The following is a 20,197-nucleotide window of genomic DNA, read 5'->3' as shown; positions in this document are numbered from 1 at the left end:
CAAAGCATACCACCTTATCAGCTAAACATTAAGCTAGGGGTGTTCTGGCTTAGGCATGTATGCCTGCCACAGGTCCTAGCACACTTCTCTTTATTGATGATGGAACTGCTGATGGCAGTGGTCTAATGAATTTTGAAGTGTAGAGAAACATCTGATTTGCTCAAGTTCAGTCAGTGCCTCCAAACTCACTGGACGGCGCTTCATCCTACTACAAGATAATGAGCCAAATGTACCACTGAGGCAACACATGAGTTTTTCAAAGATGAAAAATGGTAAATACTTGACTGGCCAGTTACCCAATTTAAATTCAATTGAGCAGGCCTTCCATATGCTGAGGCAAAAACTTAAGGGGATAAGCCCCCAAAACAAACAGGAGCTGAAGATGGCAGGATTAGAGGTTTGGCAGAGCATCACCAGAGAAGATCCTCAGCACCTGGTGATGTCTGTCAATCGCGGACTTGAAGCAGTCATGCATGCAAGGGATGAGCGACAAAGAACTATATTTGGCGACTTTAATAGACCTACCATTACCGTGTGCCAAACATTATGGTGCCCTGAAATGAAGGGACCATGTAGAAAAAGTGTTGTGTGACCGAAATGTATGCAAATGAAAGTCTACAATAGGCACTTTAATCACATCTGAATTGTTTGATTTGTCATCTTAACCCATGGTAAATCAAGAAAAAAATGTCTATTATTATTAATGATGATAATAATAATAATAATAATGGTAATAATATATTTTATTTATATATTGTAGATCCTTTTGTCCCAAACATTATGGAGGGTACTGTATCTCCGGTCTCTCGCGTGTATATTTTGTATTCTTTTGTCTGTTTTATATTTCTATTTTGTGTTCTTAAGATAACATTGGTTTTGTTTTGTGAATTTGCATTTGTAAGAATGTACAACAAAATATACATTTATATAAACCTATGTTTTTCATATGTAATATATAATCTCTAAAAAAAAAAAACAAAAGGTATACAAAGACAGGAACTGTCAGGGAGTGCCAGCTCCATATTAATAGCCACAGGTTTGAAATGGGATGTCTGAAGAGTTCATATTGGTGTGATGGTCAGGCGCTCACAGAGTTTTGGCCATATAGTGTACCTGTCTAACATACCTAAATAAACAAAGCTCACATTATGTCCTGACTTGTTAGCATAACCCATTTTTATTCTACTTTTTTAATACTGAAGTTTTTGGGATATAGTGACAGACATTATTAAATGACTAGCGTTGTTTTTCAATTTTGCGGAATTAAAAATATCTGAGCAAATTGGATAAAAAGGGGAAAAAAGACACTTTCATGATTGTCATTAAGGAAAGGGCTATTTGTTTCACACCTACCTTGTAGGTCATTTACCTGTCATTTAATCTGCAAATATTTTGTATTTTTTGTCTCTTTCTTCTTTTTTTTTTGAAGTGTTAATAATGTGCAAAACTCTTGTAGTTCAGTGGTATATAATGATGTTTAAATATATCATTTTTTGTAAACTTAAAAAAAAAAATATATATATATATATCTTTGTTTTCTTGCTAGACCTCCGAACCCTTTTCTGTGGAGTACCATTTAAAGAGAGTGCCTTCTGAAAGAGCTGCTACTCAGAATGTCCTGTCTTTGGTCGGGGATTGTCTGGATAGATTTGTGCCCGGCTGTGTGGGAGTACAGAAGATTCTTAATGCTCGCTGCCCACTTGTTCGTTTTTCCCATCAACCATCAGGATTTCAATGTGATGTGACTGCAAATAATCGGTAAGTGTAGGGAGCTTTGATCAAGCAATTAGAATCTGTGTTTCCCTACCACTGTTTAAAATGTATGGTAAGTGAACATTATGTTACATAGTGGAAAGAGGAATTGAAAAGAACTGAATGCTAGCGTGCATGATGTTAAAATGCCAGGACAGATGTGGCTGGCTAGTTGAGCTCGGTGAGATAATAATAATAATAATTCTTTACATTTATATTGCGCTTTTCTTACTACTCAAAATGCTCTTCACACAGGGAGGACCCGGGAAGCGAACCCACAATCTCCTTACTGCAAAGCAGCAGCACTACCACTGCTCACCTTACCCTAAGGAACTGAGCTAATAGAAGTTTATTTTCTCAGGGACCTGAGTGGACTGCCATTTTTGTTGCCTTTCCCAGCTAAATGAAACTTACATTACAACTTTACTGATGCTGTCACAATTAGAAGCTTTTCAGACTTTAATTAAGACAGCTATGCCTATTGTTTTTATTTATTTATATATATGTATATGCATATGCATATATTATATAAGACTCAATATAAATTCTTCTCAATACAAAGTATTACAATTTTTTTTTTTTTAATTGATTTTTAAAGTTTCTCCTGTTTCACTACAATGCGGGTGGAGCCACGGAGGACAGCTGGTTGCATATAAAATAAAAACTGACACAGCATGTCTTGGTGTGAACAGTAAAACTTTTACTATGCAAGTGAATTATTGCCTATATAACGGCGGTCTTACAGTGTCCCTCCATAATGTTTGGGACAAAGACATGTTTTTCCTTGATTAACCCCTGTGCTCCACGGTCCAAAATTACAAATCATATGATTCAGACGTGATTAAAGTGCACAATGCAGACTTTAATTTTTCATATCAGACCATTTTTAGCTTTGTTAATATCTTGTTCTCAAAGTCATGCAAGTTAAAAGCAAATCATTTTTAATAAAAACAGTTAAAACTAAAACACATTCTGTCCCTTGTTGCAACATGCTTATAGAAAGGCCTAGGCAATCACCTTGCTTTTTGCTAATTTATGTATTTTTTAGCTGATATATGCAGTCATTTCCTTGCTGATGCTGTTTTCTTTTATTTTGCATTTTGTTGCTCATAGCTATTTAAAGAAACTGTGCATATTTCCTTAGCCTGTTATTATAAAAAGAATAAAATAAAATGCAACATATCATCCCCATGAGTGTTGCTTATTCCCCCGTCATTTGCCTGATCTGAAAGAGCGAGTTTGTGGTTCCAGTGTCATAGTGCTGCTGCCCTCTACTGGTATGAGCTCTGAACAGTTCATTAGGTTATAAGAACGAGACACTGCATCACGTATCAAGTATAAATGTGATATACTAGCCTAGTAATCATTATACATTTAACAGAAAAGCCTTTTTATTTTTTTATATCCATGTGACATCTAAAATCCTGAAAGTAATCCATGATTGTATGGGCTGACTCACATCTACACAGCATTGGCACAAGGATAGAAATCAACCTTGATGGTATATGATTCCATCATAGGGAGCGCACACACACACACTCGCACTCACTCAGTCCCTCATAGGAGGCTAAGTTGGAGTCACCCAGTATCTTAAAGTGGGCCATCTGTTTCATTAGTAACTGACTTTTTTAATTACAACTTGGGGGAAATGGACACATGTAATACTTGAGCATGAAGGTACCTGGCCAAGGCATCATTCATACAAAGAGAGGTTGTCTATCCAAATTAAAAACCCAGCACATGTTGTACTGTATGTGGTTTGGTTAATAATAATATTAATAATAATTATAATGATTCTTTATATACCACTTTTCTCAATACTCAAAGCACTTTAGTTTGTGAAGATTCACTTCAACCACCACTAATTTCAAGCATCCACCTGGAGGATGCGACAGTACACTCACCACACATGAGCTGTCAGTTGGTGAAATTATGAGAGCTAGAGAGCCAATTAGAGGCAGGTAATGATTAGGGAGTCAAAATGACTAGGTTGTGGTGGTCAATTTTGCTTAGACATCGGGATACCCTTTACGAAGGATGCACAGGGATCTTTTATGATCACACAGAGTCAGGACCACGGTTTTTATGTCTCAACTGAAAGGACGGCGCAGTTTTTACAACAGTGTGATCCCCATCACTACACTGGGGTAGTGGAATCCACACACAGACCACAGGTTAAGCGCCCTCTGCTGGTCTCACCTACACCTCTCCCAGCAGCAACCTGAGTTTTTTCCTGGTTGGTCTCCCATCCAAGTACTGGCTGAGCCCAGACATGCTTAGCTTCAGGTGGATAACCTCTTCTGAAGTGCGCGTGCTATGGCTGAGGTGTTCATGTCTGTAATCTTTCATTATCTCTGATAAAGTTTGTTGTGAGTTAATGAAGCGCGTCTGCCCTTTCCTCACACTGAGTTTTACCAATTTATACTGAATAAACATTTGATAGAATGGTTTGCTGCTGTAACTGCGGAGTTCTGTATCAGATAGGGTTTGATTTAGGATTTACTGGAATGGTGAAAACATTATATCCCACCCCTTCTGCAGTAGAACTCATGAACATTTATATCCAGACACCTTATTAAGTGCTATACTAGACAAGGTCTGTGTATTATCTCGTCTTCTTTTTGCATTGTCACTGGAGCCCCTGGTCATTGTCACTTATATTTTGCATTGTTTTTCCTTGATTATTATTAATAAATCTCTTCTTCATATTTCAATGTTTGCTGATGATAGGTGTAGTGCATTCAGATTACCTTACTGTCTTGAATCTTTGTGCCAGATTTCAGAAAGTGTCCAGCTATGAGTTTCTTTGAGCCAAAAGAGCTCTTTTGCTTTTGAGTTTTCCTCCAACTGCTTTATCTTCTAACTTGATTGCTGGTACAGTTACCGTTTACCGTTATCACCAAAGTAAAAAAGTCTCGGATTGACCCCACACTCTGATTTTTTCATTTCAATTTCAAATTTAGGTTTAGGATTAGGGTTAGTTAAAGGGAAAGGTTGTGTTAAGCATGTAGATAAACAGTACCATCAGAAAATTTTCAGACCCCTTCACTTTTTACACATTTTGTTGTTTTTCAGCCTAGTATTAAAATAATCTAAATTCATTTTTTTTCCTTTGATAAGCAACACTCAGTACATAGAAAGTCAAAGAAAGCATGGGCGGTTTCACTTTAGCGACAGAGTCGATTACTTTGAGCTTCATGCTGTAGCCTCGCACTTTCCAGGTGATGCACACACACTTCCATGCATAGATGTTTATATATAAGATTTTACAAGTGCTCGATATGACCTCCTCCAGTTGTACGGACAATGTTAACACGATAGTCAAATTCATCCCATACTCGATTGAGCACGTTGGGTGTCACTGTACTCGTGGCTCTTTCAATGTGATTTCGGAGACGATCCAGTGTTGTTGGGAGAGGTGGCACATTAACAGAATCCTTAACGTACTTCTACAAAACAAAGGTCACACGTTGTGAGATCTGATGATCTTGATGGACAGAAGTGGGGTGTCAAATCGTGGGCTCGTTTACGGCTAATCCAGCGATGAGGGAGCTTGTTGTTCAGAGATGCTTGAACTTTCCAGTGCCAGTGTGGCGCTCCATCCTCCAGTGACAGTCACAAATTCTATGACGCTCTTTTTCAATTTGGTATGTGATTGGTTCCTAGGTGCCTCATGGTTGTAAAAATATGGCACTTTGAAATCAGATGAATCTTTTTGAATGACCCTGTATAATGAATAAGTGATGTGATAAGGCTCTCCAATAATATCACTAAGTGAAGGATCTTTGCCCACAGTCATGTATTCTACACAAAGGAAAATCTAGATATGTATTAAGCAATCACTTGTGCTTTATTTTTATACTCTTAAGGGAGAAGAGAAAGTATTTGCAAAGTGTTCTGTTTCCTTGTAGACTTAATCCATGTTGTCTCTGATGCAGAATTGCTATGAAGAGCACTGAGCTGCTGTACTTGTATGGAAGTCTAGATGTCAGGGTGAGGGCCTTGGTCTTTACTGTGAGAACTTGGGCTCGTGCTCATGGCATCACCAGCAGCATTCCTGGTGCCTGGATCACCAACTTTTCCCTCACTATGATGGTCATCTTCTTTTTGCAGAAGAGAAGGCATCCTATCATTCCAACTCTCGATCAGCTGAAGGCCCTTGCAGGTAGGAAATATCGTCTCCAGAAGTACACTTTTTGTTAATTAGTAGTTTTACTAGTGTTCTAGCAAGGAATGTTTTTGATTATTGATTTTTTTTTTTTTTTGCTGAAGCTGATGTGTTCTGCATGAATGAGTGGTTTAAAAATATCTCTCTATATATGAATTCCAACGTCTGTCTGCTTTTCACGAGAGAACTACTTAATAGATTTAGTTCAGGTTTTTTTCTATAATTTGCTTGAACATTCTAGTTGATTTTGTGACATCTCTCATCGCACTAAGAATCATAGCTCACATGCAGGAGGCTACAGACTGAGGGCAGGGGCAGGGCAGTAGTGAGCCAGGCAGGGCCCTCCTTCACACTGTCCAGTTTCACTACTATGCGGGCCGAGCTGTGAGGCATGGCTAGTACTATATATATTATGCAATTTCTGTAACTTTGAAATTATCCATCCATCCATCCTCTTCTGCTTATACGAGATCGGGTCGTGGGGGCAGCAGCTTGAGCAGGGAAGCCCAGACTTCCCTCTCCTCGGCCACTTCTTCTAGCTCTTCCAGGGGAATCCTGAGGCGTTCCCAGGCCAGCCAGTAGACATAGTCCATCCAGCGTGTCCTGAGTCTTCCCCGGGGCCTCCTCCCGGTTGGACGTGTCCGGAACACCTCACTAGGGAGGCATCCAGGAGGCATCCTGATCAGATGCCCGAGCCACCTCATCTGACTCCTCTCAATGCGGATATAGAGGAGCAGCAGCTCTACTCTGAGCCCCTCCCGGATGACTGAGCTTCTCACCCTATCTTTAAGGGAAAACCCAGACACCCTGCAGAGGAAACTCATTTCAGCCGCTTGTATTCGCGATCTCGTTCTTTTGGTCACTACCCATAGCTCATGACCATAGGTGAAGGTAGGAACATAGATTGACTGGTAAATTGAGAGCTTTCCCTTATGGCTCTGCTCCTTTTTCACCACGACAGACCGATGCAGAGCCCGCATCACTGTGGACGCCGCATTGATCCGCCTGTCGATCTCACGCTCTATTCTTCCTTGACTCGTGAATAAGACCCCGAGATACTTGGAACTCCTCCACTTGGGGCAGGATCTCGCTACCAACCCTGAGAGGGCACTCCACTCTGGGTCTCGGACTTGGAGGTGCTGATTCCCATCCCAGCCGCTTCACACTCAGCTGCAAACCGATCCAGAGAGAGCTGAAGATCACAGCCTGATGAAGCAAACAGGACAACATCATCTGCAAAAAGCAGTGACCCAATCCTGAGTCCACCACACTGGACCCCCTCAATGCCCTGGCTGCGCCTAGAAACTCTGTCCATAAAAGTTATGAACAGAATCGGTGACAATGGACAGCCCTGGCAGAGTCCAACTCTCACTGGAAACGGGTTTGACTTACTGCCGGCAATGCGGACCAAGCTCTGACACCGGTTGTACAGGGACCGAACAGCCCTTATCAGGGGGTCCAGTAGCCCGTACTCCCGGAGCACCCCCCACAGAATTCCCCGAGGGACATGGTCGAACGCCTTTTCCAAGTCTACAAAACACATATAGACTGGTTGGGCAAACTCCCATGCACCCTCCAGGACCCTGTTAAGGGTGTAGAGCTGGTCCACTGTTCCACGACCAGGACAAAAACCACACTGTTCCTCCTGAATCCAAGGTTCGACAATCCGACGGACCCTCCTCTTCAGGACTCCCTAATAGACTTTTCCAGGGAGGCTGAGGAGTCTGATCCCTCTGTTGCTGGAACACACCCTCCTGTCCCCATTCTTAAAGAGGGGGACCACCACTCCGGTCTAACAATCCAGAGGCACTGTCCCCAATGTCCATGCAATGTTGCAGAGGCGTGTCAACCAAGACAGTCCTACAACATCCAGAGCCTTGAGGAACTCCGGGCGTATCTCACCCACTTCCGGGGCACTCCCACCAAGGAGTTTTTTGACCACCTCGGTGACCTCAGTCCCAGAGATGGGGAAGCCCACCTCCAAGACCCCAGGCTCTGTTTCCTCATTGGAAGGCATTTTAGTGGGATTGAGGAGGTCTTCGAAGTATCCCCCCACACAAAAGGACCCTGTAGGACTCCTTCAGCTTGACAGCATCCCTCACCGTCGGTGTCCACCAACGGGTTCGGGGATTTCCGCCACGACAGGCACCGACCACCTTACAGCCACAGCTCTGGTCAGCCGCTTCAACAACACGGTACATGGCCCATTAGGACTCAATGTCCCCCACCTCCCTCGGGACATGGTCGAAGTTCTGCCGGAGGTGGGAATTGAAGCTACTTCTGACAGGAGACTCTGCCAGACGTTCCCTGCAGACCCTCACAATACGTTTGGGCCTACCTGGCCTGACCGGCATCCTCCTCCCCCACCATTGAAGCCAACTCACCACCAGGTGGTGATCAGTTGACAGCTCCGCCCCTCTCTTCACTCGAGTGTCCAAGACATGTGGCCGCAAGTCCGACGACACGACCACAAAGTCAGTCATTGAACTGAGGCCTAGAGTGTCCTGGTGCCAAGTGCACATAAGAAAACCCTTATGCTTAAACATTGTGTTTGTTATGGACAATCCGTGACGAGCACAGAAGTCCAATAACAAAACACCACTTGGGTTCAGATCGAGGGGGCCATTCCTCACAATCACGCCCTTCCATGTCTCACTGTCATTGCCCACGTGAGCATTGAAGTCTCCCAGCAGAACGAGGGAGTCCCCAGAAGGCATGCTCTCTAGCACCCCCTCCAGGGACTCCAAAAAGGATGGGTACTCCAGACTGCTATTCGGCGCATGCGAAAGTAGGCTACCCTCTCGTCTACCGGGGTAAACCCCAATGAACAGGCTCCAAGTCGGGGGGCAATAAGTATGCCCACACCCGCTCAGCACCTCTCACCAGGGGCAACTCCAGAGTGGTAGAGAGTCCAGCCCCTCTCAAGGAGATTGGTTCCAGAGTCCAAGCTGTGTGTCAAGTGAGCCCGACTATATCTAGCCGGAACCTCGCGCACTAGTTCAGGCTCCTTCCCCTTCAGAGAGGTGACATTCCACATCCCAAAAGCCAGCTTCTGTAGCCGAGGATCGGATCGCCAAGGTTCCCTGCCTTTGGCCACCACCCAACTTACACTGCACCCGACCTCCTTGGCCCCTCCCATAGGTAGTGAGCCAATGGGAAGGGGGACCCACGTTGCCTCTTCGGGCTGAGCCCCATGGGTGCAAGCCTGGTTCCAGAGGGGGGCCCCGGTGACCCGCGTCCAGGCAAGAAAAAACGCTGTCCAAAATTTTCATTCTTCATAGGAGGTTTGGTTGAAACGCTCTTTGTCTCATCCCTCACCTAGGACCAGTTTGCCTTGGGTGACCCTACCAGGGTCATAAAGCCCCAGACAACAGAGCTCCTAGGATCATTGGGACACGCAAACCCCTCCACCACGATAAGGTGGCGGTTCGAGGACTGCTCTTGTTTCATACAGAAAGGTGATTGAGCTTTTGCAGTGGCTACCCAAAAACTCTGGAACGAGTTACCTTTATATGTCAGGACTGCCTCTACGGTCCTGACATTTAAAACCCGTATAAAGATTCATCATTTTTCTATGGCTTTTGGAGACCTATGATGTCGCTTTGGGAGTGTTTGTCTTTATGCTTTAGGTTGTAGAGATTTTACATAATGCCCTTGGTTTTTACAGTCTGGTTGCATGCTTTATACTACAGTTTTTATTTTATTTACTCAGTACAGTACGTTGGTACAACTGTATGTTGTTGTTAAATGTGCTTTATAAATACATTTGAACTTTGAATTTGAAAATAGCTGGTAGAGTTGCATGATGGGACATGGCCTTATTGTTTCTATTGTGTTAAAGAGGCATTAGCAGCTTCACTGTAACTCATCGCTCAGCTTTATCCATGGGTGCTCTTGATCTGATCTTCTATTTATTGTTCACTATAGTATTGATTGATCACAGCAAGTGTAGAAGTGCTGCTATGCATCTTTTTATTTCACACATAGTGACATGCAAAAGTAGTCAGTCCCCTTGAAATCCGTCATACCTTTTTGCATGATGAAAGATTTATACATATATTGATCCATTCAGTATTTTTAACGTGAACTCTTATGCTTTAACAATACCTTTTCCAAAGTCCAAGTAAACCACAGTCTGTAGATATTTAACTAAAGAAGAACAACTCCAAAGTTTGTGTTTCCACTAAGTATTTAAACCTCTGTGTTCTGGAAGCTACAGTTTCTACAAATGACAAATCACAAACGACACAAAGGTGACAGTCATTTGACAGTTATAATTAAGCATAATGAGGTTTGATGTGAATCCGTTCTATCTCTCTGGATATAAAAAGCCCCCTTTGTTAGGGCCATCATCTCTGCTAGACAATCACTGCAAAAACGAAGACAAAGGAACATCTGCTGTTGTGAGAAACAAAGTCCTGGAAATGCGCAAGGCAGGAAATACCTACTAAAAAATATCAAAGAGTTGGAATACCCTGTTGCGCCCTGTTGGATCCATTATCAGAAAGTGGAAGGTTCATCACATCACCCAGACTCTTACTAGAACAGGTCATCCCTCAAAACTGAAAATTAGAGCAGACATCAACTGGGAAGAGAGAGGTCACTAAAAATCCAACCATCACTCTCAGAGGTCTGCAGTGCTCTTTGGCTGAAATGGGAGTGAAGGCACAGGGGTCCACAATTGCAATAGCTCTCCATAAAACAGGCCTCTATGGGAGGGTAACAAGAAACACCATTCCTTAAGAAGGTCCTCATAAAAGCATATTTGGCATTTTCTACAAAGCATGAGAAAGACCCAGTTAGGATATGAGTGAAGATTTTATAGGCGGATGAGACCAAAATAGAAGCTTTTGGCCAGACTTCAAAAAGGTATGTGTAGTGTAAAACTAACAGTGCCCAGGCCTCAAGAAACACCAAACCTTCAGTGAAATATGGTGGTGGTAGTATCCATATGCTGGGAGTGGGACTCTTGTCAGAGTTGAAGGGACAATGGATGGATACAGATACCGCACAATATTGCAGGAGAACTTGTTCCAGAGTCTGCCATGAACCTATGGCTCAGAAGAAGATTCATTTTTCAGCATGACAAGGACCTTAAGCATGGGGCCAAAGCGACACTGGAATGGCTCAAAAACAGAAAGGTGAATGTTTTGGAATGGCCGAGTCAAAGCCTTGATCTTAACCCTACTGAGAATTTATGGCACTATTTGAAAGCTGATGTCCAGAGGCGGCCATTCCACCAACCTAGAGGATCTCGATAAACTCTGCCAAACAGAATAGGGAAGAATCGCTCCTGGACAATGTGCCAAACTGGGACATACTCACATACCCAAAAGAGTGGGGGCCGCTATTGCGGTAAAAGGGTTCTCCACAAAGCATGGATGTATAGGGCTTTGAATACTTATACAATCATTAACTTTCAAGTTGTTGTTCTTCAGTTAAAGATCTATAGAAAATGGTTTATTTTGACTTTAGAAACACATTATTACAGCATAAGAGTTCACATTAAAGAAACTGAATGGATAAATATGTGTACAAATCTTTTGTCTTGCAGGAAATTATGATGATTTTCAAGGGGATTGAATACTTTTTGTACATAACTGTATCTACAGAAGCTATAACACACTTCACACTTGTTTTTGATTACTCATTAGGTTCATCAAATAGACAGCCAATCATTTTTAACTAGCATTGTCAAACCGGATGAGTTGAATTGGCACAGGACACCGCTAACTGGACACTAGAGGCTTGCCAGCCCTTCACCTACATTCTCTGTGAGATGCCCAACTGCTCTGCCGCATGCTATTTATACAATCTAACCTATTTTTCAGCCAACATCCCATATACAGTGGGTTGAAAAAGTATTTAACCCCCTCTGGAAAGCCACCGTATTTCCATCTTGCATCATTACAACCTATAAAAATCACAAATGCAGGGTATCACAGTGTACCTATTTTGAAACATTTAATGCTTGGTGAACTAAACAAATGCAAATTGACAGTCATGTTGTGAAAAATGTTGTTGAAAAAGTAATGGACCCCTTCACATGACACACAATCAATACTTAGTAGCAGCATCCTTTGCGGCAGTAAATTCTTGCAATCGCTTTGCATAGCCCATCTACAAGCTTAGCACATCTGGATGGAGGCCATTTTTCCCATTCTTCCTTGCAGAACTGCTCCAACTGGGCAACATTTGAAGGTTTTCGTTGGTGAACTGTAATTAAGAGATGACGCGGCAAATTTTCCTTCACAGTGGACACACTGAGGCTAAGGAGCTTGCCAATCTTCTTGGCACCATTGCCATCTTTAAACTTCTTAATCACAGTGGTTCTCAAGTCATTCGAAAGTTCCCTTGTCTTCATTTTTGTCAGTTTTTGAGGTTTCACCAAATAAGCCACTTATATATGTTTTCAAGCCAAGAAAGAGCACCACAGATGCAATGTTTGCTCTGAGGATGTTGATGGAGAAGTTTAGAGAAGGCCAGAAGGAGTTGCATTGCGCCTTTGTGGATCTGGAGAAAGCATATGACAGGATGCCTCAAGTGGAGCTGTAGTATTATATGAGGAAGTCAGGAGTGGCAGAGAAGTACGTAAGAGTTGTACAGGATATGTACAAGGGAAGTGTGACAGTGGCGAGGTCTGCGGTAGGAGTGACGGATGCATTCAAGTTGGAGGTGGGATTATATCAGGGATTGGTTCTGAGCCCTTTATTTGTAATGGTGATGGACAGGTTGACAGACGAGATTAGACAGGAGTCCCCGTGGACTATGATGATTGCTGATGACATTGTGATCTGTAGCAAGAGTAGGGAGCAGGTTGAGGAGACCCTGGAGAGGTGGAGATATTCTTTAGAGAGGAGAGGAATGAAGGTCAGTAGGAACAAGACAGAATACATGTGTGAGAATGAAAGGGAGGCCAGTGGAATGGTGAGGATGCAGGGAGTAGAGTTGGCGAAGATGGAGGAGTTTAAATACTTGGGGTCAACAGTACAGAATAATGGGGATTTTGAAAGAGAAGTAAAGAGGAGAGTGCAGGCAGGGTGGAGAAGAGTGTCAGGAGTGATTTGTGACCGATGGGTATCAGCAAGAATGAAAGAGAAGGTCTACAGGACAGTAGTGAGACCAGCTATGTTATATGGGTTGGACACAGTGACACTGACCAGAAAGCAGGAGACAGAGCTGGAGGTGGCAAAGTTAAAGATGCTAAGATTTGCATTGGGTGTGACGAGGATGGACAGGTTTAGAAATGAGGATATTAGAGGGTCAGCTCAAGTTGGACGGTTGGGAGACAAAGTTAGAGAGGCGAGATTGCGTTGGTTTGGACATGTGCAGAAGAGAGATGCTGGGTATATTGGGAGAAGGATGTTAACGGATAGAGCTGCCAGGGAAGAGGAAAAGAGGAAGGCCTAAGAGAAGGTTTATGGATATGGTGAGAGAGGACATGCAGGTGATGGGTGTAACAGAACAAGATGCAGAAGACAGAAAGATATGGAAAAGGATGGAGCAGCCGAAAGAAGAAGAAGAAGATGACTGATTTCTCAGTTGTATGTTCCTAAGAACAGACCTAAAGAATCACTTCTAGACTAGTTTACACCTGTTTTCATTACCCTCATTGCATTGTTAACAATCATACATTATTCCAAGCTAAAGATGCATTTTCAAAGAGAAATAATACAAGAAATGTCAACTTTGTCTAGGGGCTCGAATACTTTTTCAATCCACTGTATTTGTGATCATAAATATGATAATTTTAATCTCATGATGCCTTGCATGTCAGTTTTTACAATCGCCCAACAGTCACTTCCAAACTGGGTTTTGTAACCAATTCTTGTTTCATGCATCAGTGTTTCACTTACAGTTGAAATCTGTTGCTGTGCCGCCAAGTAATCCTTAAAAGCTGTCAGATATCTGCTGCCTGTAGTAAGCTGACAACTTGTATGAAAAAGGCCTCTAGTGCTTCTCAACTCCGCAGTTTGTGTAAGACTGAATACTCGAATAAAGTCATGTAAAAATAAAAGTACATTCCATTTTATGTTCCTGTCTACTGTGTCATTTCTGTGTTTCTGCACCCCACAACCCCAGCCATGTACTGCTCTGGCTATATATTTTGTTAATTCTTACTTAAGTGCAAGTTTTGTTTTATGTTTTCTGTTTTTCCTAAACCTGAAAGATCACACTTAGTTTATATCCATATTTTTGGGAAGACAAATTATTGAATAATTTAAAGGAAAACAGTAAACTGAGAGCCTGCACTTCTCAGTTCATTTTTACTTTAGTGGCAATGAACAAGTGGAAATCCTTGAAGATGAACGGCTGGATGGGATGTCTTTTTAAGTGAATTGCGTTTAGAGTCTGCACTTGACAGAATTCCATATACGCACGTTATCAGCTATCAGTTACCAATTCCTCACTTAATCGTTTTCACTATTAGGGGGAAACCCAGCGGCAGCAGATATAAGGAACTAACAGCACAGCCGGCTTGCTGTCCCATTACACAAATGAAAACGTTTTCTTTATGTAATATTGTGTATTTGTTTGGATGACATAAAATCTGAAATGGTGTTATTTTCTTCTGCAGACGCTAAAGACAAACATATCATTGATGGGAATGACTGCACGTTTGTAAGGGATATCAACAAAATCAGCGTATCTGAGAACACAGAAACTCTGGGTATTTGTTTTTGGTGCAATTTGTTGTTTGATGAACAGAAACATGTTTCATTGCTTTTCGTGGAGCATTTATGGCTTCTTTTTACTTTTCTAGGCCAGCTACTGCAAGAATTCTTTGAATTTTATGGAAACTTTGCCTTTCAGAAAATGTCAATTAACATAAGAAAGGTAAGCCCATTCATTGTACAGTATTGCAAAGAAATGTATAGTGTCATCTTCTCAAATTTTACAAATAGCTTATTTATTAAAATAAATATTTTCTCATGATGGCATCTTATACAAGGCTATGCCAATTTCAGATTGACTGTATCACATAGGAATTTGGGGAAACACAAAATTAGCCTTTGTTGAATTTAGCGTGTTTAATCGCTGACGCATTGCATTAGTTCAGTGGAGCTAAAATTGTTTTGCTGCTGATTTCCGTTTGTACTCTGCATCTGATGCTTCGCATATCAGTGCCTAACAATCATTGGCCATTATTGATGGATTCCACTTGACCTTAAACCGCCTTTCCATTGTAACAGTGCCCCAGTGAAACCTTCTACCGTGTACATCACTGGCTTCACTAACATTAGAAGAGAAGAAGCCCAAGTGTGAATGCTGAGAATGAACCTTTAGCGACATGTCGCACTTCATGGTTTTATATGCATGAAGCATGTCGTCATCCTGCTGAGCCTAGTTTGGTACTGCGTAATCGCTTTTCAGTTCTCTTGACTGCCTTCCTTGAAATGTCCTTTGGCCCCACTAGAAGACTGTCAGACTGCTTTGTCACAGATGACTTGTATGATTTGTGGACCAACAAAAGAACCTTCCTTAATCTTGATGCGAGTTATTCGTGGAAACATCTGTCTCAAATATCCTTCACCTTCCTTGTTAATAAAATTTACGGAATTACATAAATTGTTTCATCAGTCCAAGTTTTATATGAAGAGGTGACAAAAATATCTTTGTTGGTTCGACAAGTGGGTTATGTTGCCACACTCTTCTGCCCTTACAGAGCAGCTAGTTCTTTTCATGAAATGACACTCTTTAGGACAGCAGCTGTTACCTGCGTAGTACTTGGTCTCTCTGAGCTGAATTCTTAGTAGCAGGGCCTCTACTTTTAGATCAGCACAGTTGCTCCAGTTTTAGTTGTTGTATTGTATACGCTACCGGTCACATGTTTTAGAACACTTCAGTTTTAATGGAAATGCACACAGTTTAATGTCTTAATGTTTAATGAAATCGAGGTATAGAACAAATAAATAACGGCAAATAAAAATAAGTCAAGAAATCATTAAGTGCACCAAATTGTATTCAAATTTTTGATTCATCAAAGTAGCCTTCACCTTTTGCTGATCTAAAAGCCAAACTGTGGTAACCCTGTTGATTCTGAATGCCAATCACTCTGTGCAAATCACTAAATGTGCCTCCAGCAAAAGAACCCCAGACCATCACACTTCCTCCTCTATGTTTGTTAGTTGGTTGTCTCACACTGAGGATCTATCCTTTCACCATCTTGATGGAGTAAAAACACCCTGTGTGAAGGACCGAAGATTTCAAATTTGGAGTCATTGGTCCATAAGACTTTTTTCAGTCTGCAGTAGTGCACAGCTGGTATTTCAAGGTCCTGTCGAACCTGCAGCACAAAGTCTCCTCTTCACAGTACAAACTGACATTTGCTTGTGACGACCTGCACTGTTAAGCTGTGCTTGAAGGCGTTGTGCTGTGAGGCCCCTGTGATCATGCAGGGTGGTGACCCTCAGAAACTCTTCTTCTGATTGGCTCGTCACTTTGCCTCAGCCAGATCTCTTCCTATCAGAGTTTCTTCCAGTTTCCAGTTGCCTTTGGGTTGTGTAGGACACCACTGAACTCACTGACACTAGGATTGTTTTTTAAAATTTCTCGAAATGAAAGGCCTACACTTCCACAGGAAATAATGCTCTGTCTCATTTGATTTGTTAATTTCTGTTTTCTTCCCATTATCACTGGAGTATTGTCTTAGTAGTACTTCAGAGGGTGTAGTAGCACAGTCTGTTTCAGCCGCTGCTTTAAGACACAAAGAGGATTTTGAAGTAATCAACACGATTTGGGACACCTGTGCAAATTGTTAGCTTCAGTTTGGATGGCTTCATTTATTTTGATTGCTGCAGAACATCTGTAGTTATAACCTATTAGTTTTTCCCTGAAGAAGGCCCATTTGTAATATTCTGAAATTTCCTTTTTTCAGTTTTTCTAACCTCAACTTTAAATGTAAACCTCTGGCAGTTTACTGCTTACTTTTTCACCATTTTAGGTCATTCATTACATTTCAGCTGATTAATTTTGAAGAAAAACTGAGGTGTTCTAAAACTTTTGACTGGTAATGTGTGTGGCTAATAAAGTTTGGTTCTGATCCTGACATGAAATTAGCCTTGAAATGAAAATTGTCGTTTTTACTCGTCAAAGATCAGATAGCAGGTTCTAGCAAGGGCTATGTTATGACTGGTAAATCATCAGTCAAGAGAGTGTAAAGCTTTGAACCTCAAGTCCACACATGCAGAGTCCTAATGATGAATTTGGAGCTTCTTGAATTAACATAGCCTTATTGCGCTGTAATTTCTGGGCAACGTTTCCTCGCAGTCATGTCTGACGCCTAGCTACTGGATTTCCATTGATAGTGATTGGCAATTCATGAACAACTCGTTCTTTTTGAGTGACTCTTTTCTGCGAATCATGGAAGTTGATTCATGAGGAAGGCCCATTTGTAATATTTTGAAGTTTCCTTTTTTAAGTTTAAACCTCTGGCAGTTTAATGCTTACAATTCAGAACATTTGGTAATTAATTGCATTTCAACTGATTATATTTGAAAAAAACAAAAGCAAGGTGTTCAAATCCTTTTCACAGGTAGTGTATGTATACTTGTAATATGCCATGAAATTGTAAAAATAGGAAATTACAATAAAACAATAAGTGATGTAAAAATTAAAAAGTGATTTTTGTAATCAGCAGGCCAAAACTGATAAAATACACCAAAAAGCGTTCAGGAAGCAAAGTCATCATTGTCCAGTGTTAATCACATTTGTTGCTGTTGTTCTGTAGACAGTTTTGCATCATATTACCAACAGAACAGCTAAGTGTGCATACTAGAAAGAAAGATTGAATAAAAAATTAGCATTAGCAACTTATTTTTCATATAGGGGAAGTCCAGCACAAACCGTTTCAAAACTATGAAATGCTGATTAAGCAGTCAGATAGCCATGGCATTTGAGCAGAGTGTCATTTGGTTGCAGTTGCATCACAATAGTGTGGTTTTGACACACAAGAATGAGAGTGAAAGGCCATATTCATAAGAAACTGATAACAGGGTACCTTTTGTGGAGGGAACTGAGCTCTCATTTGAATGGCACTTGCAGTCCCAACAGAAGTTTTAGCACTTTAAGCCATAGGCTGGCTATATGCATGTGTGTTAGGCTGGGTCATTTTAATAAAGCCTGTACTTTTGTGCTTTTAGGGGAAAGAGCAAACCAAGCCAGAAGTTTCACCGTTGCACATACAGAATCCATTTGAGCAGACCCTCAATGTAAGCAAAAATGTAAATCAGACTCAGCTTGAGAGATTTGTCTCCTTGGCCAGAGATGGTGCTTGGATCTTGCAGCAAGAGGGAATGACTAAAGCATCCGTTTTGGGTTACCATCCCTGGGGACTGGCAGCTCTTTTGCTTCCTTCCGCATCAGATACTGGAAACAAGGCGAAAAAGCGAAGGAGGAGAGAGGGTGCCAGTGAAAGAATCAAGAGCCTTCTGGAGTCTTTGAAGAACAGCAAATCCGACGTGAAGAACGATGCGACTTCTGAATCCTCCATTGGTAAAAGACCCTCCCTGCGGACTAAATAGCCTCGAGTGACTCTAGGAGACTGTAAGAGTTTGGACCTACCAATGTCTAGAAAGTCATCAAGCTCATCAAAAAGAAGGATGTCTGTCTGGTTTTATCTCAATTAATTCAAATAATTCATTTCTGTTGAGCTAGTATTCTTTTTATCACAAATGTCAGTTTTTCATGCAGCATTTTACTTTTTGGTATCAGGAATATAACCCCCACACACTTTTTTTTTTTTTTTTTTACTTTCAGAGCAGTAACAGTGAATCCAGAATTAATATCCCTTTTTGTTGCTAATGAAAAAAAAAAATAAATTATTTTTACATTTCTTGTTTGTTGCTATAGCATTAGAACAATCTGGATGAGAACAGGCCATTTAGCCCTGACAAAACTCGCCAGTCCTATCACCTGAATTTTTCAAAATAATATTAAGTTCAGTTTTGAAAGTTCCTAAAGTCCTACTGTCTACCACACTTAGTCCATGAGTTTGTGGTTCTCTGTGTAAAGGAAAACCTCCTAATATTTGTGTGGAATTTACCCTCAACAAGTTTCCAGCTGTGCCCCCGTGTTCTTAATGAACTTATTTTAAAGTCACCGTTGCGATCCACTGGACTAATTCCCTTCATGATTTTACATTTACTTATTTGGCTGACACCTCTATCCGAGGCAAATGACAACACTTATGATGCAATTGGTTGCATTTCTTTTGGTTTTCCAGTTGGAGCACAGACAGGTCAAGTGAGTTGCTCATAGTCACACCATGTCATGAGAGGGATTTAAACCACTACACCACACCGCCTTCCTGACACTTCAGTCAGATCTCCTCTTAATCTTCTTTTTCTTAAACTGTAAAGGCTCAACTCTTTTAATCTTTCCTCAATCCTAATCTTAACTCATCCCCTGTAGTGCTGGAATCAGCCTAGTTGCTCTTCTCTGGACTTTCTCTAGTGCTGCTATGTCTTTTTTTTGTAGCCTGGAGACCCAAACTGCACCCAGTACTCCAAATGAGGCCTCATAGTGTGTTATAAAACTTCAGCATCATCTCCTTGGACTTGCACTCTTTGGTTCCTGATCAGCACTGAGAGCTCATTCATTTAATTCGCCACATTGCCCACGATCATAGAAAGCAAGTAAGGTCTGTACCTTCTCCTCTAATTACAGAGCAGGGCTCCTGCTCTCTTTCTGAGATGTCTGAGGCTCTGGTGTTCTTGTAGACAAAGGGCACAAGTCCAGCAGCTGCTGTCACGTGTGAGTGAGTGCAGGTCCTTCCTCTCATCTTCTATTGTCCATTTTATCAAAAAAAAGTCAGCAAACAATAGAAAACAACAATGAAGATAAACAAATGTGGATGCTACTGTAGCAGGCAACCACTCATGACAGCACCAGAAGTCATCTTATAAAACAGCGGTTCTCAAACTGGGGTCTGGGACCGCGAAGCGGTTTCGGTGGGACTGTCAGAAATTATTGCATATTTATACTATTTATATTTTTATCATTATTAACTTTTACCATCCGAGGGGAAGTAAGTGACTGAGCTCCATCGTTGCCCCCACCACCTACACCCGACCACTAATCCGCTGTTCCGTTATTCGCTGCCACCGCGTTGTTTTCCCACCATTATCGCTTGGCACAAACCAGCCCTCATTATTTTTATCATAATCAAAAATTAGCGCTTCTTTTGTAGAATCAAAACACTCGCAAACAGTTTTCGGATATTTTAGAAGCAAATAAGAGCGCTAAAGGTGGATGTAGATAATCAACAAACAAAAT

At 41.5% G+C, this 20,197-nt stretch overlaps 1 protein-coding gene across 1 annotated transcript in view; it reads left to right on the top strand.

Annotated features, from left to right (window-relative positions):
* Window positions 1–18,737, top strand: part of LOC120529756 (mitochondrial poly(A) polymerase) — a 62,774-nt gene extending 44,037 nt beyond the window's left edge. The window contains exons 5-9 of the mRNA XM_039753874.1: window positions 1,547–1,758; window positions 5,691–5,917; window positions 14,499–14,591; window positions 14,685–14,758; window positions 18,064–18,737. Of these exons, the coding sequence (XP_039609808.1) occupies window positions 1,547–1,758; window positions 5,691–5,917; window positions 14,499–14,591; window positions 14,685–14,758; window positions 18,064–18,444 (987 nt within the window). The 3' untranslated portion in view covers window positions 18,445–18,737. The remainder of the gene's footprint in view (window positions 1–1,546; window positions 1,759–5,690; window positions 5,918–14,498; window positions 14,592–14,684; window positions 14,759–18,063) is intronic.
* The last annotated feature ends 1,460 nt before the right edge of the window (window positions 18,738–20,197 follow it).

This window comes from Polypterus senegalus, chromosome 5, assembly GCF_016835505.1.
Source record: "Polypterus senegalus isolate Bchr_013 chromosome 5, ASM1683550v1, whole genome shotgun sequence".
Classification (NCBI taxonomy): Eukaryota; Metazoa; Chordata; class Cladistia; order Polypteriformes; family Polypteridae; genus Polypterus; species Polypterus senegalus.
This window is presented reverse-complemented; position numbering and strand designations above follow the sequence as displayed.